We start from the raw sequence: 27,936 nt of genomic DNA on the forward strand, positions 1-27,936 counted from the left end.
GCAGTTGTTTACCTTTTTTCAAATAATAAAGTATAATAATATTCTAATATATTCTTTTTTTCTGAAGAGGTGATTTTAATTCGGAATTTCAAATAACACGTTTATTGGCTTAAAATGAAAGTGGATACAGTATGTATACCGTACTGCTGTAATAGTACCTATAAACTATCACAACTATGTCTGACTTATCTTCAGTTTAATTAGTCTTAGTATATGACTAGAAATATAAATATTAAGTAGTGTACAGCTTAGGACATTACTACGACTAGACATAGTAAAGGCATGTTCAAAACTAAGAACATTTTTGACGCAAGAACGAATTTTGATTATAACTAGTTATATTTTGGTGATAATGGAAGCAAATATATTTTTTACTAAGTGTGCTCTAGTAAGGACAATACGAGAACCTGTGAGGTCCAGAAGTAGAGATCCTCACAGTCACATTAATGTTGACTACTCTACCTGTGAGCGTAATGACCCTAAATACTAAAATCCAAATACAAAATAACGCTTACACTCTGAAATACAAAAAAATATAAGAATAATAATAAGTAAAAATCAAATGTTTTCTGCGACTACCGGCATCTAGTGCGTAATAGAATTAACAAACATTCGTCTTAGTTTCGCTACTTACCACTTCAAGCGCTGTATCGTAGCGTCTCTACGCGTCACTCATATAAGTTTGTGGCGCTAGTGTCAAGTTGTCAACATCATATTCGTTTGTAATTTTGTTGTAGAGGTTATGGAGTGAAAATATCAGTTTTATTAGAGTGAAGTGTTTTTTTACTGTTACAAAAATGGAGACAAGAAGTGATAATTTGTCTTCTATGGAAATATGTCGGTTTTGTTTGACTCAAGGTGGAACTTTAACAAGTTTGTATGAAAGAGTCCGAGCGCCAAAAAACTCAGTTACTCTTCCATTGAAAATACTATCCTGCTTGTCGATTGAGGTACACGTTATTGGATATCTGCTGTATATTATGTGCTGCTAATGTTTAACAATTATTATTTCTACGCCACCTATATTATTTAATGAGTTTTGTGTACGTATATGCGTAATGGCGCCTAGAGTACAAGGGACTCTAAATATTTGTATATCAGATTATTCTGTCAACTAACACTGCTACTTGAAATTGCTAAATGTCGATGAAGGAAATGTTATTATTTTAAACATTGTCAATCATTAATTCAATTAGAAATGTACAGTTTTAGATGCTATCTTGTCAATAATTTATTGTTAAAAGCGCCATCTGGTGTAAAAATAGCCTAAATCTGAACTAAAATTTTAATGCTTTTCTAATAATTGATTTATTAAATTTGTTGTCAGGTTTTCGCTTCAGACAAAATGCCTACTTATATATGTAGTCGCTGTAAGTTCTACATGGACTTGAGTTATGAATTTAAAAATATGTGCCGGCAAGCTGATGAGCACATATTGCAGTATGTTCAGAATGGTATACCTTTGACACCTATGACCTGGTCGGCTTCATTATCAAAAGTAAGTTACCTATTATTATCCTATAAGAATTATTATACAGTTAGTTATCTAAGTACTTGAAAGCTATTACAATATTGAAAAATGTAATTGCTTGTTCAAAAAAAAACCTAGTTTTTGGAAGACTATTCATACTTGTGATTAAAAAGAGAACTACAATAAGCAATGGTGTTTGGTTTGAGCATAACCCTTAGTCTGAAATCTAAGATAAAATAAATTGTTTCATATATTTTTAATCTGTGGAACGAATAAAATTTTATTTTGAAGAAATCTGAGATATTTGCATGATTATCAAAATTGCATGATCAACCTTTATTCAGAAACAGATAATATTTTGCAGTATAAACTAATTTGTTAGTAACGGCTAGTACAACTAAAAGTATTAGGACATGTAACTGTATAGCTGTATACTATGAAATGATACAACAATTATAAATTCAACATACATAATATTTTATGTTAAAAAAATCTAATTACAATGACTTTATAGGTATTTCGTTTGGCTAACAAAACACCAGAGGTAGCGGTTATGAAGACAGTTGTAGAAGGTGGGACCACGGTGCAAGTGACCGCACAGTCTGAAAGTGACGAGGAGGATGATGAAAATGTCTACAATGTTAAGGTATACAGTGTAACCAGTGCCGTATTATCCATAAGGCACTTTAGGCCAGTGCCTAGGGGCCCACTATGACCAGGGGCCCACCACCAAACTAGGCATCTAAAAAAGCTTGATAAATTGGGACCCTAGCTCCGGCCCTGTATATAACTGTGTAAATTGTGTAACAATTACATTACTATTTATTCTTAGACTATAGGGCTAATGCTTTTAATATTTATTAGAGGTATTAACAAAGAATCTTTTACATTTTTGTTTTATGAATTATTGCTTGACATGCAAAAAAAAAACTTTATTTCAGTATACTTGTATTCCCATTTCATGTTAAAGAGATATCCTTTTAAGCAAGGTGTTGCTTGTAATAGATTTAAAGGACTATCTATGTGAAAGACTAAATCCAATGTTATATTATCCACAATTAAGGAAAATAATTAGAAGGAAATAAATCGGTCTTCATAGTTCTCTATTGTTGCTTTCGAACTTTAACCTAAATAAGGGAATTAAAAATTTTTTGCTCTTGCAGATTGCTGATGGATCTGATGAAGACTCTAAAAGCGCCCGAGTCAAGGTTATAACTAGCACTGACAAAGATGAAAAGGAAAAAGCCAAGCAGACCAAAGGTAATAAAATCTGATACCAGTAGATATTATTCTATCCTATTTATTTTAGTATATAAGAATGATTTCTTCAATTGGTGTGTTCATAGCTTATAATCCCATTATAACTTTATTTTTATGCATGGCATGGTTATTTGTTTTTTTTTTCTTTAGTGCCAGTCACTCTTCATTACATTATTGAAATTAAAATGTTTTTCGTTTAATAATGTTGAGTGTGCTAAGGAATGATGTTATTGGTTGGTTGATAAAGGAGTTGTTTTTTTTCTAATGTTGATTGGTATGTAATTAGTTTTATACAGTGTGTATTTTATGTTCAGTTTTGTTGAGGGAGTATTATTTGTTTGTGTTTCAACGCCTATTTTTCGAGAAAGCTCAACTAGTTTCGAGTAAAAAGCTAGTTAATTATGAGGTCACTTGATGAAAGATTGGAAAAGCTCCGGAACTAGTCAGGTGTTTCTCAGAGGCGCGAAAGTTTTTATATTTAGTTTATAAACGTGTATTTTGCGACTGATTATTTTTATATCCAAGGTAAGCTGACTTTAAGTATTTATAGTGATTAAAAGTCTCGCTGTTGAAATGTTATGTTTGGCATCTGTTTTAATTAAATCTAGATTGCATGTCCTGTTGTAAGGTCTTGTTTTATTTCAATAAATATTATAGTAAGCGGGTAGTTAATTTTGCTTGATTAAGTACCTAAATGTTTTCAATATTTTTTCTTATAACAAAAAATAATACGAGCCTACTTCGGCGCCTAGCCTTTTCAATACCAAAAAAGGTCAAGCGTGATGATGAAGCGTGGTTTTACAATTCCAGATTCAATCTGATTTCTTCACTGTTCTTTTCTTAACCGTTTTACTAAGAACCTTATAATTTTGAATAAGTTTCCATTTATTATAAAGTGTATGAGCATTTTGAGTGGCTTATGGTTCAGATCGGGAAGAGTTGGATAGTACGGAATTGGTTAGTGAGCCGGTGGCACGTTTGGTACCTGTGGTACCGTTAGTGCCGGTAGTACCAGTGGCGCGGGAGGGGTGCTGGCCGTGCGACGAGTGCGAGTGCACGTACCCGCTGCAGCAGATGCTGGAACTCCACAAGAAACAGAAGCATAGGGAGAGGACCGTATCCTGTGATCAGTGCGATGCGTAAGTCCTATTTCACTTTATTATCGGTTACTTACTTTATTACTAAACCCCTTTGCCTCTTTTGAATACCTTAACCCTAGCTGTCGTAATTCGATCAACATCAATTTAGATTTGGGTCAGTCGACCATAAAATTTAGGGAGCCATTTTTTTGTTAGAGAAAATTTCAGCTGTTTTTGTCGCCTTGCGTGAGAATGGCTTAAACGTAGACGATCAAATGAAAGAACAAAATAGAAAATAGAAGAAAGTTGAAGAGCTAGTTTCAAATTGCAGAAAATTTATTTTTCTACCTCAAACAGAACGTAGCAGTCTCCATCATATTAAGGCTAATGGTTCCGTTTAAGCATCTAAAATGTAGTTAGTTTATCTATACAATTATTTTCTTTCAGTAAATTCTTTAGCCATTACGATATGATGACGCACAAACTTCGCCACTCAGACGAAATGAGTTACCAATGTATAGCATGCGATAAAAAATTTAAGCGGCTCATATTGCTGAAGAGACATGAGAAGGTAAATTTGAAATGTTTCCTTTAATAATGTGTGTTCTAGCACAGTGTGTGTCAGATGTAGCTATGCGACGAATACGTATTTAACTTAGTAATGGACTTTGTACAGAGATAAATTACTTATTTTTAATTTTAGTCACAGCAAAATTATGGAAATTTCGCTTAGCGTTGCCCCCGAATAAAAAAACCTCATGTGTAAAACCTCCACACAAAATGTTATAATAATTGGTCTAGTTGTGAGTTTAGGGTTAACTTTCAATTAATTTTAGTGGGAAGTATGATGAGATCACAACTAGAAAGGTCTTATCCGAGGCATCACGCACCTTGCTAGAATGCAACATCAATAACATTGTTTTTTTTGTTTGTTCTTTACTCGCAAGGTTGATGTTTCAGTCGATGCACGCAGACTTACCGCAACAGATTTGTAAATTCTGCCCAGCTTCGTTTTTATCAGTTGAGGACTTAGACACGCACATGTTCAAACATACCCGCATCGTGGAGAAACGATTCCACTGTGAAACATGTGACAAAAGGTTTGTTGCCCTGACACTGCTACTGTACTTCCAGACATGTTGAGCTACCAAGTTTAATGTTATCAGGGAGGTGCAAAATGGTGTTCGTGTCTTTAAAAGAATCTTCGCCTCTCACTACCCACTTCTTCCCCATAATTCTTTATTCTTGAATTTTAGAGGTATTTTGAGATGTTCCTTTTTGAATCAGGTGAATAGGTACCTAAACATTTTACATTTACAAAAAAAAAAATTGTTGGTTCGCCTCAACTGTCTGGACGTACATAAGCATCTAGCAAGTAACAATATTAATGTTATTGTTATTTCCAGATTCAATGAAAAGTCGACGTTGCAAAGACACATGGATAACCTACACAGCGCCAATCCTCGCTACGCCTGCGACTACTGCGCCGAGCGTGAGTCGCGAGCAGATATCACCAACATTTTATCATTACTAACCACCATTACTCAGCACCAAATATGAGCTATGAACATACGACCACTTATCTCAGCCTTCCGGTCGCGGATAACATCTACAGCTGACCTCCCGAGGCTTGCGTCCTTATGTGTACATTGTGATGATGTTGGTTTTATTCTAGGGTTCTCATCGGTGACTAAATTATCGAGACATGTTCGGACGCACGCTGGAGAAAGGTCGTACCCCTGCAAGTACTGCAACAAAAGTTTTATCAAGGGACATCACTACACAAGGTATTATTACTTTAAAATAACCATATGTAAATAAAGAGAGGTTCTCTGTAATATTCTCTTCAATGTAAAATTTGACTGGACGGAAAACCATCCGTAGATATTTTATAACTATTAGCGTAAAGCGGTGATAAAGATCGCTGTCAGACTACTCAATACACCGCGCTGAATGATAATGTCACAAAAACGTCTAACATATTATATTTAAAACAACTCTTACCAACACAGACATCTTCGTCTAAAACACCGCGAGACGATCCGCACATGTCGCGGGCCGTTCGGCGAGGCGGACCAGTTCCGCTGCGAGCAGTGCGAGGACAGCTTCGGTACTCAGGACGAGCTCATCTACCACTCGGCGATACATGCCACGCAGAACCTCACCTGCCCCCTCTGCCAGGAGAAGTTTGAAGACGTCGATGCTGTCACATCTCACATTAAGACGCATGTCACAGGTTCGCCACTGAAGCAAAGTAATAAGAATAATGATAGTCTGACCGCTATAAGTCGAACCTCTGTGGTAAACCATTTAATACACATAGAGCACAAGGATGCAAAAAAAACTACATTATATAAACCAAAGTAATGTAAACAAACATTCTCTACTCTTCTTTGTTGCTGTGTCCTGCTAAGTTCGTATTGTATCGACTGTGATAAAATTGTTCAGTACAAAATATTGAATATTAAACTAGTATCTTCGAACTGAGCAATCATAACAAAGAAAACATATTTTTAAAACGGTTCTATACGATCTCCAAAACCAAAATTCACAGTTGCAGTTGTCATTTGACAGGTATGGAGTTCATGTGCGACCTGTGTGAGCTGGTGTTTACTTCTAAAGAAAAGTTGGACACCCACGTCACTTTAGCGCATGACGACGAAATGCGCAGCGAATCTGTAAGTGGCCATATTTTAAGTAAGGTAGATCGGGGCAACATCGAACGCGATTTTGATGAGATGAGGTATATTTGTTTTAAGCATCTATATGAACCCGAAACACATAATGTAGCAGCAAACTATAGAACTTTCAATAGAACCAACAGATTGTACTTTACTTTACACCAGGCAAAGAATCATTATTCTTATATATTAATATAAATATTAATAAAAATATACACATAAACGAAAATAATGAAAACGGGTAAAGATCGTAATGTAGGGGGGAAGACCGACAATTGGGGGTACTTTTTTAAATTTTTGTTTTAGGTCACTGGATTCACTCACAAATTGTGTAAAGAATGTAAAAGTATACATGTTTCTTCATCAAAGTACTTTAAAGTAAGAAGAAGTATGAAATATTGTAAAATAATGAATTTTATATTCCGGTCTTACCCCACTTCTACCAAATTCAGACAGGGGTTCCCAACTGTTTTAATATCATAATAGCTGTGTAAGTAAATGTTGACGTAGTAGTAATCATAACTAGGACATGAATGGAAACAAAATTTGCCAATAGGTACAAATTATATTTATAATAATCAAACAATAATTGCACAATACACTTACAGAAAAATACAACATTTCAAAAATATTATAAAAGGCTCATGTTAATAACGTAACAATCAAAAGGAACAAGCAAACCGTTTTAATAAATGGATCCGTCATTTGTCGTCGGACATGCTCTATAGGCTGTGGTTTTTTTATAGAAAGGCCATGGCGCTTGCGGAAATTATACAGCCAGTCCGATCCCGGCCTCCCATTCCTAAACGGTGTAGCGATTTCATTCAGTTTGATAAATTCTTCGACGAGGTTTATTATTTCGACCCTGGAGAGACCAAAACCCCATTTTTCCAGTATTATTAGAGCATTGGCTAATCTGACTTCTATTTCGTCAGGAATGGCGGTTGGTCTACCCAGGGTTTGTCTTTTTATTCTAGTTTTACCCTTAATCCTGTCATTGAGTGTCGATACTGGTATTCTGTAATGTTTTGCAGCAGCATATTGGCTTTTTTCTCCTTTTGCTATACTTTCTAAGGCAGCATTTAAATCTTCCTGAGTGTAAGTAGTGGCGCGAAGCGATTTTCTATAATATTTTCGTGGCATGATTAATCTGTAACCAATATTTAAATTTAAACCCAAAGTCAACTAAATGTATGTCAATTAAACTATTGAGTAAAAAAACAAATATGAAATTCCGGATATTTTAAAGAATAGAGCATATTTAGGAGTTTGTCATGTTCACTTGTCACTTGTGTTTGTCACTTTCCCAAACGAACATAATCATTCATCATCATCATCATCATCTTAAAAAAAAAAACTCCATTGCACACAAAACGACTATTCTATGAACCTAATTAGGTACTTCTTAAAATATCCATAGTCCTTTTAATTACAAAAACAGAAATAACCTCAATAATATTAATGTTTTATCATTTTAATTTATTATGACAAACTTAAACCGATATAATTTGACCCAGGTTGAGAACCCCTGTCTATTATAATGAGATTTTGAAACGGGGCAAGATCGAATGAATAGTATTCCGAACTTACCTCTTATCAAAACGATTGGTAAAGATCGAAAATACAAAAATATCCGAAATGGCATTATTTATGAACTATCTACTGCTTTGTCATCACTAATAACGTAATAAATGTAATAATAAACAATTACAAGTATAAAACTTATAAATATCTCACCTGAGAGGAAAGTTATAGATGATGGGTAAAGATCGAAAATCTTCAAAACTTCGTCGAAAATGACAGTTTGCAAAAAATGCATTTCACACACAACTACACGGTTAGAACGCTCGAGGCAGACTGAGGTGGGGGACGGCTTGAGTTGTCCTTCACCGCTGGGTTGCCATAAGTAAAATTATTTGCCTAAATCTCAGGTAAATGAGAATTTTCGTACTTTACCCTTTTACGATGTTACCCCGACGTACCTTATGTCTAAAAATAGTCTGCACATAGTCAATAATGTGATGTTTCAGTTTCACCATTATTTTCCTTTTACCTTTATACGATTCATAATTATTTATTTAACATCAATTTACTGGGACCGAAACTAGTTGTGCTATCCCTATAAATACGCACAAGTAAGCCGTGATTAAATGAATAATCATGAATCAGCGTGTGATGTAAATAGAATGTCGCGGCCATCTTGATTCCGTCAGCCATTTTGTAAATGAGTTATATTGTTTCCAGCTAGTGCAGGATGAGTCTTCGATGGAAATGGATGTAGAAGACGAAGATGACGACACAGGAATTAATGGTGAGTACAAATTAGACGGTAAGTGTGTTCGCGATTAATAAACCCACGGTTTTTGGGTAAGATGTGGTTGCATGTGGGTACCTGTTTTTTGCATGGGTTCATTTTCGGGATTTTAAAATAAAAACGTACATTTTGTTCAAGAAAGCAAGTCAACTAAATTTTGGATTATCCACATAATGATAAAAATGTTATATGATAAGTCCAATTTAGTTTTTGAATGTTGACTTTTTTTGGAGAATTTTTATTATTTACGTGGTGCACAGAAGCCGCAGAAGCGTATAAGGCCGTTTTATTTTAAAAAACGATGTATAAATAAGAAATAATATCGAGACATACCAACAACAAATTATTATTAATCATTTTTTATTTTTTATTTTAGTCAAAGAAGAAGATGACCATATGGTTGTTGAAATAAAAAAAGCTGAAGAGTTTATGGTAATTATTCATTTAATTAATACATATATTGAGGAATTACTTTATTAATAACCAAACAATAACTAACCCATCATTTAATATTTACAGCTACCTAATTTACAAGGGGATGCCGACGATAAAATTGACAATACCAACTCTGAAGGTAGGTTGAAAATATAGTACTTATGTGGCCTAGGATAGAGAATCGTGGACAACCCAACATTTCGACACAGAGAAATAGATAAAAAAATAATTATTCATTAAGCATTCCAATAACAGTCCATTTAGTCTACACGCATTTATTTAGTGCTTCATTCATCTTCAAGATTTTTATGGAACAATTCGTAAATAAACAACAGTCAATTATTTCAATAAATTATTAATAGGGAGCAGCACTAACCGATATTCTCCTCTTCATCGTAGAAAGCGACGCCGATGCGTCTTACACCGAGCTGTCGACGGTTGCGGCAACACCGATAGTTAGGAAAAGAAAACCTTCGGCTGAGAGCACACCCGTACTACTGGGCGGCGTCACCATCACCAAGAACATTGTAGCGGCTAAAAATGAAAAGGTAAATTACTCACCATAATTAAGGTTTTACATGCTACGTATGTCACCCATGGCCAAATAATGATATACTTTCTATTGCTCGGCGTGCGATAGCGGTGAATATATAACACTCTGTAAAGTTTCTTATGGTTCCCAAAGTGTTAGGTGAAACAACTTTTCTTCGCAGTTTCACTGTCTTTAATAAATTCCATATTTTACATGATGATACTGAACACTAAACTACACATTGTTGCTGGGTAACACTGTCCATAGTAAGAATTTTTATCAAGACCTCTTTTATTAGTGATGATGGCATAATAATGTACTCCCAACAGATCTGTCACTATAATCTTGAGTTAGCATTCTTGAAAGCTATATAGACAAAAACAACAACTTTATCACATTGTAAAATGATGAAATCAGCTTCCTATTATAGTCAAATGAAAAACTAGCTGAGATAATGGTTTTATAGCATTTTATCTTTTCGTTTATAAACTTCAACAATTTATGACTTCGATGCGCCTTAAAACATTGTTAAATCGTATTTGAATGTAATGTCCAAAAGAAATTGCACAAATATTTAACCATCGTGACTCATCTTAAGTTTTCAAAAAGTTTTAAGATATCATTTTACATTACTATTTCAGACAGCAAGCATTCTTCGGAAAGCTGAGGAAATTAAGAAGAAAGTCATACAACCAGCAAATGAAGGTAAAATATCCATAATCCTTAGCCTGTGATGACAAATGTTAAAAAAATATTAGTAATGTTCAAATATATACCTAAATTATACAAGGGCTACGTTACCTTTTGTTTATTGTGCGTTTAAAATGCCTGATGTCGTACTCATTACCGTATGAAAGTTTTAATTTTAATTAAATTTATTTTACAGTTGCTGACAAAAAGAAGGTTGAAAATAACAGCGCCGGAGCCAGCGACAAGTCTCTGCGTCTGCTAGAAAAGGAATTACAAGAACTGAAGAGGGTAATTACAAAATAAACTATAAATTGCAGTTATCATTCAAGCAGTATCAATAAGTGTTTGACGTTGCAGAATGCGATTATTATCTGAGCTATTACTGAATGATTTCAAATGTTGACTTAGCAGACCAATACTCGCTCCGAGGCAGTGAAGACGCCCGCCAAACCCATGGAGACTCTAAGAAGTAGGCGAGCTCAAATACACACCTCGACGCCTAAGTTAAGGTATATAATTTACTTAATAAATAGTCAGAACTTCGCAAAATAGACTGTCGTAAGTAGAGAATATTAAAGGGGCTCTGTGTCCTACTGTAAACGTTTTTTCGTGGCTAAGATTGTAGGGATCAGGTATTACATATAGCCTATTTACAACATCTAACCATTTGAAGTATAACACTGAATACTAGGCGATAATGGGTTGTATGGTAATTCCCAGTTTACATAAATTTATTCGCTAATTGCCGTGAAATGGTAACATCTTACCTTACGTACCCATACGCACGTAGTTATGTATTTTTGTTTCTTGTAACATTTTACAGGGGCGCTCCTGTAGAAGAAAAGAAAACTCTAGTAGCAACAAAGTCTCCGGCCGTGGAGAAAAAAGTACCGGAACGTCGCGTGCTCACCAAAGAGAATAAAGAACCCAAAGACAGCAAGGAGGCAAAAGCTAACAATAATAGCGTTAAAGATGACAAAGCTAAAGAAGCTAAGGAAACTCCTAAGGTACGTATGATACACCTTTTTTTTTTCAAATAGTCCACTTAAAATCTCACTTCTGGGCAAAGCCCCCCGGTTCCTCTTCCAAACTTCTGATTATTTTGTAAAGCGTAGGCACTGGTACGGCGACAGCTTGGAAAAAAAATCCTGTGTTGTTTCTGCAATTTAGGTACTGATACAGATTATTGCTGGCATTTCACATTTCCTCTTTAAAAATTCTTCACACCAGATTAGGTCGATAGTATACGGAAATCAAAGATGTATTTTAACAGTTTTATCTTTTGTTGCAGAATGTTGTAAAGAACGGTAATAGCGATAAGAACAATTCTGAAGATGGAATCCGTCGCTCAACAAGGCCTTCTAAGATCAAGGATTACGCGAAGATGATACGAGACAGGTAAAAACATTTTTTTTAGAAAAATAAAAAATAAATCTACGTTTAATATTAGATACCTCATTGACTACAAGTTAAGTTAGTACTCAATTATATAAGTCGCAAATTTCGATTCTTGATAGATAATGTTTTTGTTCTAGGTCTCAAGATTCTGACAATGATGACTCGGATGACGCCGACGATGAAGAATACAAAGAAGTTGAGAAATCTGTTGAGGTGAGATTTAGGGTTACTTAAACATTAAATTAATTCGTTGAACAGGGACTCTTGCTTGCTCCTATAAGTAAGAAATTTGATCGCATAGATTTAAAAAAGCTAAGTACTTTCAGGTATTCAAGATGGCGCCTAAAAACGTCATTATTGATATAAAATGTCCGAGTCGTTATGTCATACCAACCAATGTCATGTCATGTCAACCTCATTTTTAAATATTTTTTTTCTTATATTAATATGAACTGCTTATTCTTATTTTAGATCAAACCGAAACCGCGGCGGGCCAGTATAAAGTCTGCGGCCGCTAAGCAAGGCACGCCCAACGCGGCCGCGCCCACGCCCAGGAAGAGAGGGCGCCCGCGCAAGGATAAAGCCGTGTAAGTACTACTAACTAGAAAGTTTTCAGTGGGCTTCCTGGTGTTGAAGTTCTTTTCTTTCGTAGCCCAAATACTAATATTAAACTTCTTGATATATTTTTGGTTTATGGAATTTGATGTACACTGAGCTCGTAAACTGCCGCATTTAAAGAATTTTTTACAACTGTCCTAGCCTAAATTAATATTGCTCTTGCAAATTTTTGCTGCTCGCTGTTAGACGACACACGTGAGTAATGTATTAATCAATCACCTGAATCACATATTTATAAAGAAATATAATCTCCACACTTATTATCTTTTAATGGTAGACATGTTGAAATGTCGCTTGGCAGTTAATATAGAAGAAATTATAATAATTTGCTTTTGTTATGCGAATTGCATAGAAACTATTTTAAATAATATTCTAACTGTTGCCAATAGGGCATCAAAAATACGAAAAGAAGAGGTGGACGAAGAAGAAGATGACAATAATGAAACAAATGAGAGTGAAAAGGACGGCAAGACGAAAGAACTTGATTCTCTCGTGGAGAAAGAAAATGACGTTAAAGCTACTCCTGAGGTTGTTCCAGTAAGTGCTACTTAACTACAATCAAATTATTATGTATGCCTTCAGTGTAACTGCGTGATTATAGGCACCTCTTAAAACTAGATGACTAAGACTGGTATCCGATTCGCCTGACTAGGGCGGGTAGCCTGCTAGTCGGGATCAATCGGGACTATTAATCATGAGCGTATTGTGATATGGTGTCACTTGTTATACGCACTTAATTAATATTGCATTTAAGTTTGAATATTAAGTATATTATGGAAATAAATGAGTGTTCTATTCAAGTAGTCATTGTTGCAGGAGGCAAATAAACCAGCGACTGAACAAAAACCTTCGCCCGGCGTAATGGTCTCGCCTACCACTTTGAAAAAAGTAAGTACATTCCGTTAAAATTACCTCACATTCATATCAACTTCACTGTTCTTAACCTGAACTATAAATTCTGTTAGCACCGAATAATAAGCAGTATAAGCTCTTCGTGTAATGTGTTTTCAAATTATATTATATGACAGTCACAAGAGCAATATTTATACTTTACAGATTCCTATCAAAGCATTGCCTCCTGGAGTGAAACCGATGCCGTTGCCTGTCAATGCTCGACGTAAGTTCAAATACATTTAAAAAAATCAAATTTGTAACATTAAAACCTCCTTTTACATTCCTCTGTTTGGCTACAGTCGGTGGAGGCGAAGTATGCGAGATGCAGATCGGCAAGAAGGTCGTCAAAGTACAGAAAATAGTTATGACGAAAGCTGAAGTAGAGGCTATGGCTAAGAAAGGGTTGGTGGAGATGAAGGTACGTAGTCACGATACTTCACTCACAATTTACTTTTGACTAATTTATATTTTAAGGATCTGTTTTAACTACCAGTATTCTACTAGCACAGGGCAGATGATTGTTAAGACATTTAAAAAAATGATTATTCTTTACAGGATGGTACAATGGTACTGAAGCAGGGTATAAAAATCCCATCAGCTGATCCAACAGCACTCAAAACTACTCTAGTCGGAGAAGGTTAGTTAAAATTTCATGATATACAAGATTAATAACTTGACATACGTAATGTGTGGTGATATTAGTTGCATTATATCTAAAACAATAAGCATATGTAATATTAAAATATGTATTTTCTTTGTACACAGATGCGGGAAAAGAATCTCCTAGTAAAAAGGCAACGCCGACGCGATGCGACTTCGGCGAAGATGTGTGAATTTTATCATTTAATCATTGTTTACTACCCTTATTTATGTTATCATTAGATGGAATAAGATGTCACTATAAATAAATAGGTAAGGTAGTGTTTAACACCGATGTATTTTTTTTATTAAGTAATATCTCATAGGTATATGTTACTGTTAAAAATTGAACTTTTAATGCATTCAAGAAACATTTAATGTAATTATTATCCTTTATAATGACACGTATTTTACTTCCGATCGAGAATGTCATTTCTAAGATCATTATGTAATGGTGTTTTGTGACACAATGTATTTTAATTTAAGGGAGTAAACATATTTCTAAGCTTAGGAACTATAGTGTTTAGTACGTAAAATAAAACATAGATGCAAACATCACTTTGTTGTTTTCTTCGATTTATTCCTATTAATTCACTGCCTTAATTATTAGTATAATTAATTACATGTAGTAAGCGGTACAATAAAACAGAACCATCAATCGAAATAACGGCAAGTCAAAACTAACTTGTCATGAGGTTCTGCTACTGAACAGTAGATGGCGCTGTTACTAAATTCCAACCTGGAAATAGATGTCGCTAGTGTCGTACGTTTACCGCCCTTTTCAACAAAGCTAGAAGGCGGCTTGTTCAAAACATTTATTCAAACGAGATCAAAAACGCGCGACAGCCGGTTGCGGCAGACGACATACACCGAAATACGGACTTATAAAAGTTATAACACTTATCCAGAATTATTTATTCTGAATTATATTTCGATAAGTGCGGTGTTTACCATCGTATAAAAACGCGAGTTTGGAGTTCTGCAAAAGACTTTCAGGAGTTTTACTAAGCCATGTGAGTTTTTACATTATTTTATTTTATTATTTATTGTATTAATACGAATTTTATTTTGATATTATGACATTAAAGTTAGTATTAAGCTTTACATTTTAATAGTTTACCTACCATGATTTTCAATGAATCGGCAAACTGAGATCAAGTTAGAATTTCTAATAAGTTTTTAATATTTAATAACCATCATAGTAGCTTAAGAAACATGATTTTAATCTAATTACTTTCTTAACATGATAATACGAACAATACTTTATTGTGAACTTAATTTAAAAATACCTTTGAAAAATAAAAAGTTATGAATAGCAACGCATCAGACTTCAAAATATAGGTTTACTCAGATATAAGCAGTTACAGCTTCCGAACTTTTTAAATATTAACTATTTTTTTTATTTATTTGTAATTTGTTTACTTAATATTAAGTCAGACCAATTGTTTATATCCAATGGGGTCATTGTGATGTGTTTGTAACAAAAGGCATGCATCACGATTTCCACAATTGATAAATTGGATAAGATAAGATACGTGTAACCGCTAAGGTGTTTGCTTGGTTTAATAACAGTTCCTACGGCGATACCTTCAGTACAATCTACGTCAATTAATTACTCCGGCATCGTGACGACCAAAGAGCTCCCTTTTTTTAATAAATCATGTTTTTTTTTTACTGAAAGTCTATAGTAGGTTTTAATGCGACGATTCAAAGCCGGTATCGTTTAACTCATTTATAAAGAGTAGGTATCTATAGTCAATAGAAGTGTTTAAAGTTTTAACAAAATTTACAAAAGTAGTCTGAAGTTAAGTATTCACAGAATCATTTTATTATTGATTACATTTCATACGGATGAAGTCACAAAAATTCTTAAGCGAAACAAACTTTGGAATAGGGTTCATATTTTTACTGGATTTGCGAAGCGATTCGTAGCATTTTACATCGCGTTTCCGTGGACAGTTAGCAATCGAGGTTTTACTATCAGAAGGCAGGGTAACTAAAGAAATAAACTGTCATAAAGATTCATATTTACCAGAAGTTCAAGTAAACATTGGCGTGATACAATATATTACTGTTGTAGAACTTAATCGTTCAGTATAACCAAGTTTAATCGATTAAAAATCCTACTATCCTATAAATATTATAAACGAGAAAGTTTTTTTATAGACGCAACTTAATGGACGAACACATAGTTTATAACCAGGATTACCTAACACGTAGGATAGTTTTTATCCCAATGTAGTGTTCCCGAGGCATCATTTCCGATACGCTACTAATTGGCGAGACCTTTAATAACTCTTGGCTCATTAATTAATTTGCAGAACTTACAAAATACAGGTTTAAACTTCCCATGTTAAGGTTGTGACCTTTGGCTTTCTGCCCCAAGGGCCTGCAGACCACAAGGGAAAACACTAGGACCTTCACATATTGAAATTTAATCCAAGTTTGGTGAGCGAGGACCGACTTTTAGCTTAAGGAAAACAATAAACTTTTTAGTATTGCAGTTTTGTAGGAAGTCCGTGTCCAATCCGAAAGTTAAAGCCAATGACTTAATTGATTAACCGAGAAATTACTTCAAAATAGGTATACGGATATCTCCTGTCAATAAAATTTGCAGGAAAAATATCATCGACAGTACCTATCAGTATGAGATAACTGAAAATCCATATAAGTATCTATAATATTGTAGCTAACTAAACAAGACTACTAATACAAATAAAAAATATTCCTTCAACAGCCAACATTACGTCAGATCTACCCAAAAACTTCTGTTATAAAATATTTGCCGCTGTTGACATTGAGACATGAAAATCGCAAGATAATTGACAATAATATACAAATATACAGTGTCAACAGCTCGGTAGTTATCACTGCGGTGTGGCGTGCTTGTTACCGAAACCTGCTAAACGGTCGGACACGGCCCGGGGCAGGAAACCAAAGTAGGATGAACGTCGTTAGTTCGCATTACGTAACTCATTTTTAGTGATATAGGATAGTGAATATGTAGTTATTAATTTAGCATAAACATATTTGGAGGCAGATTTATCGGAAAACGAAACCGACAAATGGGCATCTTAGATGATGGAGTTGCTCTGAGCTAATAACTAAGAATAATTTTAAAAAAAATTAGCTAAGATTTTTTTCTTAAAACCCCACGCTGCTGTTAAGTTATTCTAGATTGCAATTTTGTGACCAAAAATAAAAGAAAATAAATAATTCCATCGCGGAATGCATATTTCAAACTTATAAATTATTTAAAAGATGCAACTTTATTTGTAAAAATCCGAATTGTTCGTTGGGAATTAGATACGGTTTGTCCGCAGTGACTATACTTGTTACAATTTTAGAATATGATTCAGTCCACCAATAAACTTTAAACTGAACGACAAAAACTACTGGAACAAAGTCGTGAAATGATTAAGGGATTTTCCTGCTTTCGTGAAACGTGCCAATCATTCAGTTTTTGTTGGTTTCGTAATACATCGAAATTAATGATACCTGCAATCCCCTATAATCAAAACTACGTGTCGACACGTGGGTTTTTCCTTCGACATCATTTTTAAACTTGAATTCACAAATTACATTCTGGAAAGAGCTAAAAGGAAAAAAGTTAAGAATCGTCGCTGCACAAAAATAAAACGAGACACATTTAAAAACAATAGCGAAACTGCAGCTTAATAAAAACATTGAATTACGTTCGGCGCGACGTTTATATATTTTTTACCATCAATCGTCTAATCTACCTCTAGCTCATTCATTCTAATAAGCTACTGTTGTATAGGTACACCAAAAGATAAATCGCTTGCACAACGTCATTAAAATGGAATTTTCGACACATTAGTCTGAAGACCATATTGCTGTAATTGTCGTGTTACGCCGGATATACAGCTTGCTTTAGGAACCCACAGCTGGGCAAAAGCCTCCCCCTTTGTCTTCCAGACATTATATATCGTTTTATTTTTCGTTTCCAACTGGAGACCTTAATCATGAGCAGACAAGTCGAAAAGTAAACAATTTATAAAATTACAAAAAGCTCAATTCCAAGAACGTGCCCTATTTCTATTAATTAAAAACTCTACTTTAATTTTTAAGTAGGTATGTCAAAGTAATTACACTAAACCGATGTACCTAAGTTACGATTTAAAATACCAACAACTCACGCGTGCTGTGTTTGGTTATAATATGCATATGTTGGAATATTTATGTGCTTTCTGCATTGCATGTTTAATTGTTGACCATAAAATACGCTTGTACATTATCAACAATGAATAATATTTACCCAAGTATTAAAAATCATGGAATTTTCCATTTACCCGGTAGAAAAGCTTGGCATATCAACAGTTTATATCCGGCGCGGTCTAATGCTAACTAAAGGTGCATTAATGAGGATTTATAGTTACGACGGTATTTATTTGAGTCAATTAACATAAAACCATTATTAGTTCTGAGTAAAATTAATGCAAAGTTTTATTCGTTTGCTTAGGAGCTGTAAAAAAATCAGTATCTTCATTTTGGCAAGAAATCTCTTCTACTAGTAGAAGTAGTTTTTTTAAGCTCTTTTGCGCTTGGTATGTTTTCCACTGTATTTTTTCGGAACGAATTTTAGAATATAAATGGAAACAAATGTTACTGTGAGTAAAAGTAGCTTTCTTAAAGCCATTGGTACGATTTCTTTCTAAAAATCGGTTAAGCTTAGTAATAAATAGAAGCTAATAAATCTTTTTTCATAACACATCATTATACCACGTAGAGCTTTATGTAGTTCATTTACTAAGGTTATTAGAGTAATTTGTTTTCTCTGAATGCTATTTCCATTGTCTTTTGTAAACAGTTTTATTACACGTAGGATATACTTTTCTCTGCAAACAGCAAAATGTAGAGTAGCTAAGCCAGTCAGTGTTCCACCCCGTACTAAACTTCCAATTATTGTGTTAGCAAAATGTTTAGGAGAATACGAATGGTGTCATTTTAATCCAAATTCCATTCATTTATCGGCAATTGCAGTGCAGCGGTCAGCAGATTAACACCATAGACTTATTTCCTTTTGAGCCTATGACATGAGCATGACATTTTAATTATGTCACATGAATAAACAAAGCATTAAAACATCTGTTGGGAATGATAACCGTATGTGACAGTAGTCGTAACTCGTAAGTCTCGTAACCGATACTTACGTCCGCTGTCGGCTGGCCGTGGCACGCTTATACGACAGACTTGTGATTTGACAAGTATGACAAACGGTGTGCAAAGTACTGCAAAGTCAGAGCCATTGAATTCGTCAACGACATTCAGAATCGCCGTAACGAATCTCCTTTTTCAAATGGATCACGCTCGGTCATCTTACGACTTCATTCATTATAATAACGTGCATAACTGACAATTATTTCTACTCTAACAATACATAACAACTGTACTTGTAGTTGAGAATGTACGCTGGCCATTTAAAAAACAATTAATTCTAAATGTATCTCGTTTTATAACATAAAGTTTCCAGTATACACAATGTTTTATGCTATTTTGTAAAGTTGAATTTTAATAGCTGCTGAAAATATATCGTTATGACTGTTACGCAAAAAAGTTTTCACCGTTACAAAATATGAGCTTTAACATCAAAAGACATGCATACAAGCCTGTGCCAACAAAAGTGTTTATTAATTTTTCTTACTGTTTCTTAGATTCATCCTTTTTTTATAAACCTTCTTTATGATCTCACTGCAAGTCAAAGGCCTTCCGTTTTAACTTCTGAAAATCTCTATCCTTCTCGGTTTCTTGCCACGCCTCTCCGTAAACTATTTATTACAATGTTGAGCGCCTTCTAATACATAAAGATTTAATCATTTATTCGGTCAGCTAATATATAACTTCAAAACAGATTATTTGAGCAAATAGATATTCCCTTAGTATTAAATTTGTTTGAACATCTGCGTGTCTCTATCTACGAGTATTTTTTCACGTCCCTTCTCAGATATGCGTGATGTTTATTTAGGCGTAAGAGTGGACAGTGTCCGTCAAATATATTCTCTGAACACACTGCCTTAACTAAACTGACAGCTGTAGCCTAAACAAATATTTGACAGTTTATCCTACAGTTAATAAGACTTACCATGTGATTGACTGGCAAGGCATGTTAGACGAAAAGGTTTAAAAAAAAAAACGTATTAACTAGTTATACGTTATGCGCTATAATATGCTTCACCTTTGTTCGGTATAACAAAGTTTGATTAAATATTACTCATTCGAACGACTCTGATGTATCTAATATTTTTTAACTTAGCTACTTAATAAGTTGATTGTTATAAATTGTTGATGACAAAAACACTTTTTGTTTAACATCTTTTTGGAGACACATGATATCGATGTAGTACTATTATATTACACTTAAAAAATAACAAATTGTTCATGACCATAAATAATAGTAATACAAAATATAGAATCATAGAATTAATAGCAAGCATTACATAGAACATTAAAATAGCCGTCACAATGCCCTGGAGTATATGACTTAGTTAAGTTACATATCAATCGTGCCGCCACAGGCTCGTCCATCATCGTTTTGCGTCATACATTTTACACGGCAGATCAACGTCGCTTTAATTTATTATATTGTTAAAAGAAAAATAAATTAGTTGTACGTAATATGCAAATAAGTGCGGGTACAGTGGAGGCGGGCAAAGTATATTAGGGGGAAATGCGGACCGGACGTCCGCCGTGTTATGTACCGACTATAGGGCTATAGGTACATAACCCTGCACTGTATAGGTGTTTTTTTGCCTTGAACTTAAATACAATACAGGGCTGTGGTTTTATCAACCTTGTCATTGGTATAAACTTGTCATGTAATAAGCCTTTTAACTTTGAAATACATATATACATATGAAATACGTATCGATGTCATACCATTCATGTAACGTCTGTGCGGTTAAGTTATCGTTGGGTCTCATTATATAAGACTGTGGTCTTCTATAATCGTCCTAGGTTGTCCGCAGCGTATCATCTATACCTCTACAGTTTCTACAGTTTCATTCCAATTTTTATAATTTATACTTTTAACATTGTCTTCCAAAGAAACAAATGCCTTTCGACAGTATCACCAGTCATTTCAAGTAGACAAGTAACAATTTTACCGATGTCAGCTTTGGAAGAAAACATTTTAATGTAGTCATTGTCATTGTCAATGTTTAAAAAATAACAGGGGTCAGTTTCAGAAAATTTTGTCGTTTGCGACAGCCTACTCATACAGAGTCACCGAGTCGTTATTATGATAATATGAATCATATATTTTTATTCTAATTGACAAATATACCTTATCGTAATATTATTAAGTGTTAAGATTAGATAATTGTGTAAACTAAAACAATAATTATGGCTAGGTTCTATAGTAGTATAATAGTCTATTGTGTAGACTAACTATGTTCTCATAAGGATTATATAAGAGGTTGCTGTACCCCTTACTTATTTCAGAAAACAAATAAATTATGTTCACCTAGCATTTGGCTGCGGTTTCGCCCGCGTGAATTTTGTCGCTTCAAAACCACCGCCTAAAGACGATATTTTATCAAAAATGAACTTACTTAGCTGAAGTACCAAACCTAAGAAACTAGAAACGGTTTGTTATTTCGTTATTTCCAATTGTTGAATATAATTTACTTAATTAAATAAATTCAGTAGGCAAAAAAGCTATCAGCAACACTTCATTAACGGTTGTTAACAACCCATAAAATTCGCTAAACTACAAAATAAATTGCTACAATACAAGCCTATTATATGTGTGTTTAATTAAATTCTTGTTAAGAAGCACACATGTTGATAATAGTAATAAATGGGTTGATCTAATTGTTAATTGGATGTTCATAATTGAAAAAAAACGCGTTGGTTTACTACAATTAGCGCTCACGCGATGTCAACAAGGCTTTACAATTGTAAAATTAATTTATGATATTGCGTTGTATCCGTTCATTGATTACATGAAATAAAATCCGTCTGTAACAGTTGATTGGTTTCGTGGTATTTGAGAACAAAGTTGATTATATCTGGCTACTGCCTCCAACCAATACACCTACATACAATAACTAGCAACTTCAAAGAAATCGAAATATGTATAATGCAACTACCAACTATCAAATCGTTATAGGCCGTAACACGCTCAGCTTTATAGTCGCTCAGACCTATCGTTTTCGATTAAACTTTATCGAAACATAACGTACATTTCTTAATTGGCTATCAATTTTAGAACGAAAAGACATTCTTAAAAGCAAATAAAATAATGAAAGTACAAAAAAAATACCCTGTATCATGAAATTAAAATCGGTCTACTGATATAATATTCAGCCTGAAATCGGGCTGCTGCAAAATTCTAGATTATTCCATAAAATAAGTTATCCGGAAGTAGGTACCTACATTGAGGTTTCGATTCGATTCAGGTTGAACGTTTCATGACAAGGCCTTGACATTGGGAATAAAACCAGTTTACCGCGAGAAGCGGAGCAAAAAAGCCCGCTTCGTAATTAGGAGACATGAATCACATTTAGTTTTTATATAACCGTCTAATAATTGCCCGGTTTACTCCTACATAGATATACTTATACATACATCAAAAATGTGACGAAATCAAATATAATTTGTTAAGGATTTTCATTTTATTAGGGAAACCAACAGATATTTATATATAAACAATTAAAACCATAATAAACTACACATAATCCAAAACAGTTTCCATACTTAAACAATACATTCGCGCCAAGAATAATGTTAAACAGGTATGAAAAACAATATTTCAGTATCAAAAAAATTAAAAAATACAATATTACAGTATCAAAAACAAAAATTCTTCTTTGTATCAAACTAAAAAAAAAATATGATAGAGCCCCTTTGTCTATATGACTAAGGGGCTCGCATCATAAGAACATAAAACTATAGCATCGTTTGCTCCTGAAACCTAATTACAAATTTTATAATTTTATATAAAAATGACAAAAAGAAAACTCTTTTATACTCTGCACATACTCGTAAGCTGGTCAAACATTGTAATGATAAGCGTTACAGATACCGAAGACAATTATTTACACGCTCACGTCCTAAGATAACTTGCTTCTCACATATTTGTAATGTCCAATACGCTTTGTGTGCTTTGACTAATTTTACAAATCGCTACTTTATTCACAGTTAAAGAATTCGCTGTTTTCGTTTCAAAACACAATTATACCGCGTCCATATATTCTTCTAACAGGTTTATAAAACCTTCTGAACGTTTATTATTATTATTTAATTTAAACGCTGCATCGTCTGGCAAGCAATAGATACAACCATTTGTTAACATGTAATTCATACTTTATTAAGTTTAAATAATATTCAAAATTGTCTAAATTCGTAGATGAGGGTTTACTACAGCGTCTACAGCGCTACCAGCAAGGCGACATGTAAACTATTTCGAATGATTGTTGAAGTACGTCCATCTTGAGGGCACTTACAACACGCCGAAACATTTCATTTCTTGTGGGTACAAAGGTTTCGTAACAATCAGACCGTGTCTGAATAACAAAAAAAGTTAATGGATATTGAACTTAGTAGCTTGTCTGTCCTTCTCAAACAAGCGTTGTCGAACAGAGACGTGAATCTCCAAATAATGTTTTTTTTTTATCTAAATTACTGAGTCATGGAGGCTTACGGAGCGTAACCCCATCGTTTTCCTACTCAATTCTCGGGATACAATTATGTTCGGCCCGGAGCCACAACCATTATTATCTGAGAGGATCAAAAAACGCGCATGTACCATAGATAATTGACTGTACCACGCAGCGAGCGAGCGCGCTCCGACCAAACCTCATATGAAATTATGGTTATTTAAATAACACCATTCAGATGCATCGCATTCGAGTTTTTTCGGCTTCAAATTGCTTTCGGAGTTACTTAATTGTTATATTCAAAAATTTCTCTCGCTGCTACCTGTAAGTAGCTTGTAAAGTGACTCTACATTTCGTATATAAAGTATTTAGTGATTGTGACGTAGGTATACACAATGAGTAATTGTGATAAAAAAAAGGAAATTATTTATGACATGACACACCTATAAAATGATATCTGCCTGACCGACTGTAATACCGCTTTAATGAAAACTCGATATAGAATATGCAGATAAGTAAATAATACGGATATTAACAGGCCGCTGATAGCTCAATATCGATTATAATACTAATATTTGGTGTAATTTACAGATAGTACGATACACTAACACATTAGGCGTGGTATTCCCAGGTACTTTATGTAGTTTTTTAATCAACTAATGAAACTGTTTTCATTCTACTTGTGCGGTTGTATTACAAAAGGCAAATAAATACACAGTAGAGTAATTTTCCTTCGACTAAGTATATTTTTAAACATTTGATATTTGGGTATTATGTCTTACCTATGTCTTTTTCTTGTTATTTTAAATCGCCAAGCACTAACTGATAAATATCGAATGTCAATTAGCATAATCAGTAAGCAGAATTTTACATTACATGTACATGAAATCTAATAAAAAGAAAAAGTATGAATAATCATGATACAAAGCTTGAAAACTACCATCGAAACATAAATATATTTGAATGGGCAAGGACTAGACTAGTGACGCATGAAGAATCAAATGACAAACGAACCTTTCCATACTATATTATCTATATTTACAGATTGTATGAACACGATCAGTGATACTCTCGGTCACAGGACCTACCACCTTATGTGGAAGAGAGAGGCCGCTCTACGCTTTGTAACGCGCTGTCACGCTTCCACATCTTCAACAATTCAACTTTAAGAAGTGGCGGTAGACCCCAGTCCAACTGATTGAATGTTAAATACAATAAAATATCGTGAACATTGACAGGCGCTGCGGTGAGGTGGTAGGGCGCTCGTACCAACCAGTGTCGGATCCTTAAAAGACAATCCGGAATCAAACATGGCCGGATATTGTCATACACTTATATTTTAAAGGTATTTTTAGGGTTGACACAACAGTCGATAACTATATGAAATCGGTATAAAAAAACAAAATTGTTTGGACTTAGATAAATACAAAAAAATACGTGCATTAGTATGTATCAATTATGTGAGCTGTTTACAGATAGCATACAAACTTTTTGACGTTACGCAAAGTAAGACACTCCTTCGTGAACTATATTATAATAGTAAACCAATAATACAACCTCCTTGGAATATTAGAATGGTCTTTGTGTGCGGTGTCAGCAGTCACGTCAAACAGGCGCGCCTCGGCACCTCCCCTGGGGAAGCCGGCGATTACCTCATTGCCATTCGTGGCACTTGGATCCCATTATTAACAACGTTCTAGCTCGATAACTAGGCGTGTCTTCACATGTCTTATAAATGGATTTCGATTACTTGGTACTTAGTTGTGAAAACATAAAAACTGTTCGAAATTTCGTAAATCTTGCTATGATTTTTTTTAGCCTTTTAGCATTCATAATTAATCGATGGGTTTTTCAACAATTTTGAAAGTCGACCGTATTGGTAATTCGCGGAACAAAATTAAAAGCAAAGATTAAAAAATACCCGAACACATTTTAATCCATGACAACTATGCTAATTTAATATTGATTCATCCGAACTCGACTCTTACATATTGCAATTATTCTTTATGGAAAACCTGGTAATTTACGTAATCCTAGATCACGGATTAGTGATTACCATTTAAGATAAGTGTTACAAGTTATTATAAAACATAAAACAATTCATATTTTTAGTAACAAATAACCTTTATGACCGCAGCAATCTAAGGTATTATGTTAATTTGTAATTATGTCCGAAAATATAATTATGTAATTTAAATTAATGGGTAGTGCTTGCAAATCCATATTAATGTTATCCACGCAAACATTCATCTAATTAAATAGTAGATGGCTACTTTACTTGGAAACAGGAAATAGGCAGGCAAAATCTTGAGGCTACATACCTAACCTAGTACATCTAAACTGGTCAAAGGCAAAATAAAAACTAAATTTAAGTTTCGTTAGGATTAAAATCTATGAGTACGTACATCCGTTACTGCTGACCATGCGTGGCAACCAAATTACATTAAACAACCTCGCATCTTAAAAGGAAACGTGGGCTTAAATTTATGAACGTACAATGAGAAAGATGTTTCTATTTAGTTCTGCGTTATAAAAAGAGCATGACTGATGACCTGGATCACTTTAATACTGGCCCACGCCAGCAGTAACACTCAATTGGGGAAGAGGACTATTGCGGACCTCGTAGGCGAGAACTAACCCACGTCTCACAGCATCATTCTGATAATCTAAATACTTGTTAGTACAGCTACGACTAGACTATCATACCTTTAACACATAAAAGGATAAAACGACTTTACGCGTTATTAAGCTTAGAGTTGATTCAAGCTTTTCTAAGAAATCCAGCCCTAAGATAAATTCTTACGATTGTATGTTTCCACTCTGCTCTAACATTCTTTGAAATAAGATGACGATACTCATCTGTCTTGGTAACTGTATCCTGCGTTACCACCATTCCACGTTTCTGCGGTGTATCAGTATTACAATCTAACTTCCTCAATATGTAAACAATTTAAATATTTATCATTCAAATGATTCATGGAAACTTTTGCAGACAATTCAGATGATATTTTCCATTCATTCGTAATTATCGCGTGCCTTTTCTTACTAATCATTTAAAAAATACTATAATTTCCTTTGTGTGATGATTTGCATCCGGCGTGATTCATGCTGACTTTTTACCATTTAAGCGGGATTCTTTGATTATCATAAAACCATGTTTTGAATAATTAAGTGGTTCTAGTAATTATTGCATGCGGGTAAAGGCCGCTTTGTCTGCGCCAGCGACTATTATGGAGAGTCGAAGGCTGTGCGCCGCGCTCTGCCAACATTTCATCCTCTGGGACGAAATTGTCTTTGCGAATTAACATTGAATCACGGTCACATAAAATCTAATTGCTTCTCTGTAACAACCCAAGGCAACATAAAAAATCCCGTTAAGAATTTTAATAAGAAATTCGAGCCAATTAAGAATCCTACGTATCGTAACGGTTTTTGATTTACCGCAGGGTAAGCTATTTGACCCTGAAAAGCTTTTATTATAAAAATACAGGTAAACAAGCATCACCGGCGAAATTACTATCAACATTTAACGTTTATCCAAGGTAATAAATATACCCATGACGGCGCTACGTCAAAAGGATTAAAAATAACTTTTTCTTCAAACAAGTTTCATAGAGATAACAGGTTTGATATAATAATGTGTACCTAGCCATGGCGTATTTATCTCCACAAATATTTCAGATTGGTTATCTTACCTTAGAGGTCGAAGTCATTCAATATTGGATGAGATCGAAACGACTGAATTGAACTTGAATTACCAAGAATTGTAAATCCAAATATGATGTTATCATAATAAATGATGTTTTCTGAGAGTACTTACGATGTTACGATAAGGGTACATTGTTATCGTTCTGATCTAGACAGCTTAATCATGATAAAACAACTGCATTTTTTTGTTTATTAATACTTATTTTGAATGTACGTAATCTGAAAGATTTGCTTATCATTTCCTGTGAATTTAAATATAGAATATTTTACGTTTTTCGTAAAGATATCATATGGAGCCCAATAACATTTGACATAAACGAGTTTTTGACAACAAAATACTTGGAATTCAATTAATAATAAGTAATACTACATGTCGGTGTAAGTAATTTTATTTTTCCCTATATTCATAGCTGCAAAATCCGTCCGACTCTTGTCTAGTACATTTTAATTGCGACCATGAAGATTTTAACACAAAATAGAAACGTTGAATACTAAAACACCCCTATAACACATCATTCTGTAGGTAATAGTCACAACAAAAGCTCACAGCGTTGCATATTATTGTTTCTTTCAGTGTACGTGGGAGTAAAATTCATT

General features: G+C 34.2%; 3 protein-coding genes across 7 annotated transcripts in view; 2 read left to right on the top strand and 1 right to left on the bottom strand.

Moving 5' to 3' along the window:
* The first annotated feature begins 668 nt into the window (after positions 1 to 668).
* Positions 669 to 14,569, top strand: LOC113493546 (RE1-silencing transcription factor-like). Of its 4 annotated transcripts, XM_026871565.1 has the most exons (28): positions 669 to 950; positions 1,328 to 1,498; positions 1,986 to 2,117; positions 2,635 to 2,731; positions 3,741 to 3,870; positions 4,258 to 4,381; positions 4,771 to 4,910; positions 5,217 to 5,302; positions 5,486 to 5,597; positions 5,823 to 6,046; positions 6,385 to 6,488; positions 8,736 to 8,802; positions 9,182 to 9,237; positions 9,325 to 9,379; positions 9,640 to 9,788; positions 10,414 to 10,477; positions 10,659 to 10,750; positions 10,871 to 10,971; positions 11,286 to 11,469; positions 11,754 to 11,860; positions 11,998 to 12,073; positions 12,332 to 12,447; positions 12,868 to 13,015; positions 13,283 to 13,366; positions 13,535 to 13,595; positions 13,672 to 13,790; positions 13,928 to 14,009; positions 14,138 to 14,569. In XM_026871565.1, exons 1-28 carry the CDS (start codon positions 798 to 800, stop codon positions 14,203 to 14,205), a joined length of 3,102 nt encoding a protein of 1,033 aa, XP_026727366.1. In that variant the 5' UTR covers positions 669 to 797; the 3' UTR covers positions 14,206 to 14,569. The 4 variants fall into 4 exon arrangements, with proteins under 4 accessions (XP_026727366.1, XP_026727363.1, XP_026727365.1 ...); XM_026871562.1 differs by lacking the exons at positions 3,741 to 3,870; positions 4,258 to 4,381; positions 4,771 to 4,910; positions 5,217 to 5,302 and having other exon boundaries at positions 671 to 950; XM_026871564.1 differs by lacking the exons at positions 3,741 to 3,870; positions 4,258 to 4,381; positions 4,771 to 4,910; positions 5,217 to 5,302 and having other exon boundaries at positions 671 to 950; positions 13,295 to 13,366.
* Positions 6,496 to 8,558, bottom strand: LOC113493548. 2 transcript variants are annotated; one of them, XR_003400572.1, is made up of 2 exons: positions 8,229 to 8,558; positions 6,496 to 7,641 (listed from the first exon to the last, which is right to left on the bottom strand). XR_003400572.1 is itself a non-coding variant. In XM_026871568.1 (2 exons), the coding sequence occupies exons 1-2, from the start codon at positions 8,497 to 8,499 to the stop codon at positions 7,134 to 7,136; spliced, it is 534 nt and encodes a 177-aa protein (XP_026727369.1). In that variant the 5' UTR covers positions 8,500 to 8,538; the 3' UTR covers positions 6,496 to 7,133. The 2 variants fall into 2 exon arrangements, 1 of the variants encoding a protein (XP_026727369.1); XM_026871568.1 differs by having other exon boundaries at positions 8,474 to 8,538.
* Positions 14,570 to 14,828: 259 nt separating the features above from the next.
* Positions 14,829 to 27,936, top strand: part of LOC113493547 (aquaporin AQPAe.a) — a 30,716-nt gene continuing 17,608 nt past the window's right edge. The window contains exon 1 of the mRNA XM_026871567.1: positions 14,829 to 15,024. The gene's annotated coding sequence lies outside the window, so the exon portion shown is untranslated. The remainder of the gene's footprint in view (positions 15,025 to 27,936) is intronic.

This window comes from Trichoplusia ni, chromosome 4, assembly GCF_003590095.1.
Source record: "Trichoplusia ni isolate ovarian cell line Hi5 chromosome 4, tn1, whole genome shotgun sequence".
In the NCBI taxonomy this organism is placed as follows: domain Eukaryota; kingdom Metazoa; phylum Arthropoda; class Insecta; order Lepidoptera; family Noctuidae; genus Trichoplusia; species Trichoplusia ni.

What these genes read in the sequence shown, in the direction of transcription:
- LOC113493546 (XM_026871565.1), top strand. Translation starts at nt 798, where the DNA reads ATGGAGACAAGAAGTGATAATTTGTCTTCTATGGAAATATGTCGGTTT. An exon ending in AAAATGTCTACAATGTTAAG is followed by an intron (nt 2,118 to 2,634) that starts GTATACAGTGTA and finishes TTGCTCTTGCAG; the next exon opens with ATTGCTGATGGATCTGATGA. An exon ending in AAAAGCCAAGCAGACCAAAG is followed by an intron (nt 2,732 to 3,740) that starts GTAATAAAATCT and finishes TAGTGCCGGTAG; the next exon opens with TACCAGTGGCGCGGGAGGGG.
- LOC113493548 (XM_026871568.1), bottom strand. Translation starts at nt 8,499, where the DNA reads ATGTGCAGACTATTTTTAGACATAAG. An exon ending in AGACTATTTTTAGACATAAG is followed by an intron (nt 7,642 to 8,473) that starts GTACGTCGGGGT and finishes TATTGGTTACAG; the next exon opens with ATTAATCATGCCACGAAAAT.